Below are 7,427 nucleotides of genomic sequence, written 5' to 3' on the forward strand. Positions count from 1 at the left end.
TTTGGCTTACTAACGTCATTGATTGTATATTAAGTTTCATCCCCAACACCTGCAGTGTAGTAGACATGAAAGTTTTAAAACAAAGCTGTGTTAGAGAAGGCTTACTGTGTCAGGTGGCCAGATCTCATTACAGTGCCTTGTTAAAGATGTGGCTGCAGGGGAAGAGGAGAGCTGGCTGAGAAGTGGGCAGGATGCAAGTCCAGACTGCTATTAACTTACACACCAGACGGTCCTGTGTATGTGGGGGAATTGGACTGCAGCCAGCAGCACACTGCCTTGATGGCTTTGTCAGCGATAAATCTCATGGCGGATGAGAGCCTCAAGCCATCATCCTTGCTTTAAAAGCTTCAATTTCAGATGCACTCTCTGCAAAAAGCATTAAAAAACTCCCAAACAATAATAACATGATCAACAACAATAACAACACAACAACAACAACATAATAATAATACAATGAAATGCAGAAACTTGATTGTTTTGTGTTCTTAGTTTTCAGAAATTCAGGACTTTATTAACAGCCACATAAAGCTGTGCTATTATAATATAATATATATAATACAATAATATATGCTATTATAATTATATCCTACATCTGATTTTATGAAGCATGGATATTTAACCTATACATAAAATGCATTTTACAGATGTAATTAAAACTTATATTTAATAAAATATGCAAATTACAAGTAATAGATCCAAATTATTATGCAGTACTGGTTTGTATACAGGACAGGTGCTTTAGCTATAGCATAAGTTACACTATAGATTTAAGAATGGTGATATTCTGATACATTTTGAAAATCATATACTGTCTTAAGACCTAAAAACCATACAGCCAGTATGTTTCATTTTTTAAATAGTGTTTATTCTTTTACTACTTTATTCTTCTGCTACCAGTTTTTCCACCTTTCTTGTAGTAAATTCTTACTTAAACATGGTATAAAACTATCCACTTGATATATCTTTTGTTTGACAAGGTTTTGGTTTTGTGCTGTCTATGCACATAAAGTTTTCACTCTTCTTCTTCTGAAAATGTGTAAGGAAACTATAGTTACTTCGTTTTCTCCAGGGATAGTTATTAAATAATTTTAGATTGAGAAGATTAAGAATGTTCTTTTCTGGTTAATCAGTTTTTATAACTTGGAATATGATAACTGGATTGATTTGTCTGTTCCTGATCCATACATCATTCTCAATCAGTTAACAGATTTAATGCTTTTTCAATTGTATATGAGGGAGAGTGACTTTTGTGCATGGGGGAGTAGTGACTGGACAAAGGGAAATGGTTTTAAACTAAAAAAAGAGAGATTTATATTAGGTGTTACAGAGAAATTCTTTAATCAGAGTGTAGTGAGGCATAGAACAAGTTGCCCAGAGAAGTTGTGAATGCACCATCCCTGGAAGTGTTCAAGGCCAGGCTGGATGGGACTCTGAGAGGCCTGGTCTGGTGGAAGGTGTCCCTGCCCATGGCAGGGGAGTTAGAAATGGATGATCTTCAAGGTCCCTTCCAACCCAAACCATTCTATGATTCTATGATTTTCACTTCAGTAAATTTTCTAAGAAATGCATGGCTTCTGTTAGTTTGCGCATTCTATGTAAAAATATATCTTTTTTTTTCTGGAGTTAAAGATGCATGATTTACTCTTGAAGCTGAATATTCATTTGTATTATTTATCACTTGAAAAATTTTTTAAGCTTGTTATCATTAGCTTGACCTTTCTGTTCCTCCTGACATTTGAGCCAAAAAGGAGGGGGAAGTACGTAAGAGGCAAAAGAATGGGTGAAAAACAGATGCTGCTGAAAAGGATACTGGAGGTGATAAGAAGTACATGCTGAATCAGGAGATGACATGTCACAGAAACCCAATGTGAATAAAGTGTCAAATAAGATGTGATCAACACAGCAGAAAAGTTATAATGAATGAGGATAAGGAAAAGATCTTGAGATTTCTCAGGAAAAGGCTTGTTAGAGTCCTTGGCAAGAGCCATTCCAGTGGAGTGAAAGGAAAGGAAGGACAGATTGAAGATTTCAAGTAAAGAACTACAGGAAAGGAACTTGAGGCATCAGTTGTAAATGTTTGAAAATTACATTCTTTGTGAGCTGTTTGTTTGAACACAGCTGTACAGATATACTATAATGACTTCAGATGTCCCTCTGAAGAATCAGCAGGAATTACTAAGCATTGTAGCTCAGTGCCTAATCAGATGCAGCTTTCTTCTGTACCAGAGAGAAAGTGAGGGTGAAATTTCCTTCCTCAACAAGGTAAACTGGAGCTAGTGAAAATACCTTTCATTTCACTGATGTTACCCCTGTTTTGCAGTCTTTCTCATTGCTGCTTGTCACTTGTCACTGTCAAAAGGGAATTACTTGAAGCAAGAGTCTGTAGCTGTGTTGTGCTCACTGAACTTTTTCTCAAGGGCAGTCCCAGTCTGTGAAGTGTTAGTCATGTAATGACTTGAGTATTGTTAGATGAAAAATCAGGACTAAGCAGAATGTCTTGTAATAGCAGTCTTGTTGGCATGCATTGTTATATTTATCCTAAATATTATTTTGTAAATTGGTAATTTTGAGAGGGAAGCCCCTGAGATTTAGAAAAGAGTCAAGCTGGTTGTTGGCATAAAGAACAAAAAAGGCTTCTGGTGCTAAAAACCTTAACTTTTCCATGTGGAAGTGACCTTTATGACATTATTCTGGTTTCCATGCATGCTTGGAAATCTTTTTTTCTTTGTTTCAGTGCAATATAAACACAAATTTCAGAAGTTACTTTGACATGAGTCACATGTTGTGATATGCAGTTGTCATCTCCAGCTGGTTGTGCTGCTGCAGTATTATTTATCTGCTAGTCTGTGATCCTCACATGTCAATGAGCTACTTTTACTGGATCCCTGAAAAGCACTTAAGAAAAACAACCCATAACCAGAGGGATTATGGTGACACTAAAGCAGTCTTCATGGCCCCTGGAAGTTTTCTAGAGGTCTGCATGTCTGAATATATTGAAAACCACTGAAGTAAAGAGAAGTACATAGTATAAATAAATCATGCTAGTTTGTTTTCCCACTTTTGTTTGCAGCCTGTTGCCATAACCCACAATAGGAATGCATTTTTCAGTGTATTAGATACTGGTTTCAGCTGACAGTCATGTGGAAACACAGGATCACAGAAAAAAAGTTAGGTAGGAAGGGAGTGCCTGAAGTCATCTAGTCCAAGCTCCTGCTTAAAGTGTGTTCACTGCTCAGATCCAGTTATACTTGGGTTGTTCTGGAGTTTGCTCAACTAAGGTTAAATATCCTCAAGGATGGAAATGCCCATACCTGTCTGGGCAGCCTGTTCTCACAATTTGGTTGCCAGGCACAGTATGCCCTTGCTAAGTCCATGCTGGCTGTTCCCCACCACCTTCATGTCCTTCATATATCTGGAAATGCCTTCCACTGGGATTCATTACATAGCTTTCCTGCAAATTGTGGTGTGTAATTCCCCAGGGCCTCCTTTTGCCCCTCACAAAGATGGTAATTACTTTCTCTAGCCATTGAGACCCTCTCCTAGTCACCATATCATCTCAGTGATGACAGAGTGCCCTTACAATGACATAGGCCAGTTCCCTCAGCACCTCTGGATCCACCCATGTGATATGGATTTTTACATGTCCAATGAGATACAAACTCTGTCTTCCTCTTCCTGTTGGAAATGTCTCAGTCCCTACCAAAGACTCTGCTATAGTCTAGGAGTGCTTGCAGGCCTGAGGATAGACCTTTTCAGGGAAGATGGAGCCAAAAAAAGTGCCGAGTATCTTGACCTTTTCCATTGGCTATATAAGTGGTTTACCTGTTCAATAAAGCACATTTTCCTTCCCATTCCTTTGGCTGTCAGTGTAGCTGTAGAAATCCTTTGTTCTTGCCTCACATTTCTTTTCTGTTTCAGTTCCATCTAAGCTTTGGGTCTCCCAATCTCTGTGTTCATGTAATGCCTCTGTTCCTCTTAGCTGAGGGTTTCCTTGTCTCCTTTGTGTTCTTCCCTTTTGGAGTTTGTGGTTTATCGCAGTCAGATCCATATGCATCCATGCCAGTCTACTGCCAGGCTGTAGTTTCTGCAGATGAAATGTGATCTGTTTTGAGGAGATTGCCTCAGATATCAACCAGCTTTCCTTGGACCCCTTTGCCCTCCATAGTATTCTGCCATGGGATCTGCCAAATAGATCCCTAAAAAACTGAAATCAACCCCCAAAGTCAAGGATAAATGAAACTGAGAAATTTGATGGGGAACAAGAACACAGCCCTCAGAAACAAGGATACTTAATACAAGAAAACTTGCTTTGATAAGTTTTGTAAGAATTTTTGTAATCATACACCAAACTCCTACATTTACTGCAGTAACTAAGCAGAAGAAATGGTGTTTAAATTAGATTAAATGATCACTGCTAATAAAGCAATAACAAAAACAGCGTTTTAAAGTGGTCAGGCATATGAATCACCCTAGATGTCTCAGTTACAACTATGTACCTTGTGGAGGTGGAACAGTTTATATTTCAGCTGAGACTATAGCTATTTCATGGTAATTTTAAAAAGTAAGGTAGCAAGCAGGCTTGACTTCCTCTGCATATTTTTGCTTTAGCTGAATACTGCTAGATTATGGCACAGCTTCTCTTTTTTTTTTTTCTTTTTTTCTCCTCCTTCCCCTACCTCAGCTTTCCTGTATTACATAGACCTTTTCTGAAGTCTGTGCCTTTCTTCAGTGCCACTCATATCCTGGAGAAAACTTAGGTTTTGTTGCTTGTTTCACAAATTTATTCATTCCTCACTCGGAAATGTTTATCTGAATTATGACAGTTGCAGGTTTGTAGTCAGAAATTATGGGCTTCCACTTGATTAGTTGTGCTTTAATAATGAAACTCTTAGTACAGAGGTCATCCTAGAGGACATTTAGATGCTTTTCATCTATTGTGGTGAAAGGAGAGTACATTGCTAAAATGGGCTAAATAAACCTTTGTCAGTATATCTTTGTTGGAAAAAAAGAGAAGATTCCATACATTCTTCTTTTTCAGCAGCTAGCAAAATCCAGTATTTCAGCCAATAAGGCCTTCATCCCTGGTGTCTGTTTTAGATTCAATGTTGATTTTCTTTTTCCTGTTTTTTCCTCACTAACTTCTTTATTCAGCAATGGGTTAAGTAGCGTTTATATAAGTATTTTATAATGAAAATTTAAAACTGGAAAATATTTTTAAATCTCATTTACGCTTTCCATGGGCAGTAGGACTCATGTAACTTCCACAGTATAGGTCCTCATCTGGGCGCAAGGTCTGCTGCAGCCTGCACCCAGGGAGCACGTACCAGTCGGAGTTCTTCAGTAGGGCCACCTCTGGAATTATCAGCATGACCCCTTCCTCCATGGCAAGCTTGGAGGGTGGAGGGGCAGGCAGGGCAATAGAAGGATTGTGCATGTAAGGGGAGTTGTCTTTGACTAGTGTTGGTGATTTTGAGCCTATTTGTGTCACATATTTAACAAGTGGAGAATCCTTCTCTATAAGAACTGATGGCTTGCTATTACTCTTTGAAGTCAGAGGCAATAGGGGATTTTGCCTATTGTGCTATGTAAGGCAGGCACAATTTTGGTGAGGTTTGTGCATTTTGTAGAGCTTGCCAAATAACAGTTATTATAACAGTAACACTTCACATCCTTAGACTGATACAAAAACATGAGTTAATATAATAATGAGATGATGACTGCCTTGGGTGCATTTTATACTTTGTCATGTTGAGAAGTTGAGCACAACCAGCATCAGAAATCTGATCATTTCAGCTCTGCAGTGACTGTGCTGAGAGTTAAGTTGTAAAAGGGGACCATGCAGTTGTTCAAGTGTAAAACAAGGGAACTGAATGTCCAAACAATTTATTGAATTGCTACTTGATACTGTGTTGATTTAGAAAGTGAACAGTAATTACTTTTGTAAAGTTTAAGTGGTATTTAAAGTTCAAACAAAGAGTGGAGGAATTGATACCATCAAGCTTAACTGTCAGATACACTGCGTTCTCATATGAAGATCATTGTATTTTTTTATGTTACAGTAGTGTTAGATAAAGTCTCTGGGGAAGAAGCTGTTTTTTCATGCATGGGCTTAGCCAGAAACCTGGCTTAGCTGTTCTGTTTTCACTTACTGGCTGTTGTTGTTCTGCAGTGTATCGAAATGGAAGTTTCTTTTCAAAAAGTCATGGAATGACAAGGCCAGTGGCTCTGCTTTTTGAGCATGGAATTAAATGTATTTGCTCCTCACTTCTGTCTTAATTTTATTAATGGAGTATACAGATAGTGATTGTAAACTAAGGAGGAAATAATACTTGCAGGACATGTGTGTTTGTTGTGCTTGTTTGTCTGTGAGCTGCAGATTTCTTCAGTTCTGAGAAGGTTACTTGATAGGTTATTGTCAAAAATAAAAAATGGTCAAGTCTAGGATGCTATTTTTTTAAAGTCTCTATATGTATCTATTTTGTTGGTGTCTAGTGCCTGTCAAATACAGTTTCTAATAAGTACTGTAGTCTGACCACTATTTTAATCTTTTTAATGTTTTATAGAACGCAGCCAAAAACAGTTTTTGCAGAAGTGGAACCAGAAGATGATGAAACAGACAAGCCAGAGTGGAAAAAACGGAAAATTTGAAAAGTAATTTGTTTAAAGAATCATTTCGGAGCATTTGAAACAAGATGAAACATTTCTTTCTTCATTGGGGATAGTGGGTCAGAATTTGAAAGCAAGTATTACTTCAATTTATAAAACTTGCTGCAGTATAAAAAGGGATTGTTGAATTACACTGACTTAATCCCACATCTGAATTTTGTAATAAGGAATTACTTATATTGTGCAAATAACTCCTGTATGTCAGTTACTTAGCTTTGTGATTTATGGAAATATAAGTGAAAATTATTTCTTTATAAATAGTGAATTCGTTATATTGCCAAATGTTGGGTTTTTTTCATTACTGCCAACTTTACAGATGCCATGTCATGACAATGTTCAATGAATTTAAATGTCCAAATAAAATAGTACAATTTCTCAGACTCCTTTTTATTTTTTCCAGTTAAGAGCTAACAGATTACTGCTTTAAAAGTGCAACAAAGTTTAGATTAGTTATTGTGTAATATTCAAATTTAGTTGATTTGTTTGCTCACATGAGTTACAATTCAGTTCACACTCTGTGAATCTTAGAAAACATGTTTTCTAGTGCCTGTACTTCTTTGCATGATGTTCCTTTTCAGTATGTGTAGTATCTACAGTAGCATTGTATACAGCTTATATTTTTAAAAAAATATGAAATTGCAATGGACAGTTACATAATTTAGTGTAGTAAAAAGAATGTGCTTATTGCCAAGTTGGTGCAAAATTTTGTTGAGGTTTGTTATCCCTCTTAGTTTGTCTCGTTAAGTTTTAGGAGGGAGCAG

General features: G+C 37.1%; 1 protein-coding gene across 5 annotated transcripts in view; it reads left to right on the plus strand.

Moving 5' to 3' along the window:
• The window catches only part of WDR70 (WD repeat domain 70), a 127,963-nt gene extending 120,917 nt beyond the window's left edge, over nt 1-7,046 (plus strand). For all 5 annotated transcript variants that reach the window (XM_064405728.1, XM_064405729.1, XM_064405732.1 and 2 more), the window contains exon 18: nt 6,564-7,046. In XM_064405728.1, coding sequence (XP_064261798.1) covers nt 6,564-6,648 — 85 coding nt within the window. In that variant the 3' untranslated portion in view covers nt 6,649-7,046. The remainder of the gene's footprint in view (nt 1-6,563) is intronic.
• The last annotated feature ends 381 nt before the right edge of the window (nt 7,047-7,427 follow it).

Source organism: Passer domesticus, chromosome Z (assembly GCF_036417665.1).
Source record: "Passer domesticus isolate bPasDom1 chromosome Z, bPasDom1.hap1, whole genome shotgun sequence".
NCBI classification, from domain to species: domain Eukaryota; kingdom Metazoa; phylum Chordata; class Aves; order Passeriformes; family Passeridae; genus Passer; species Passer domesticus.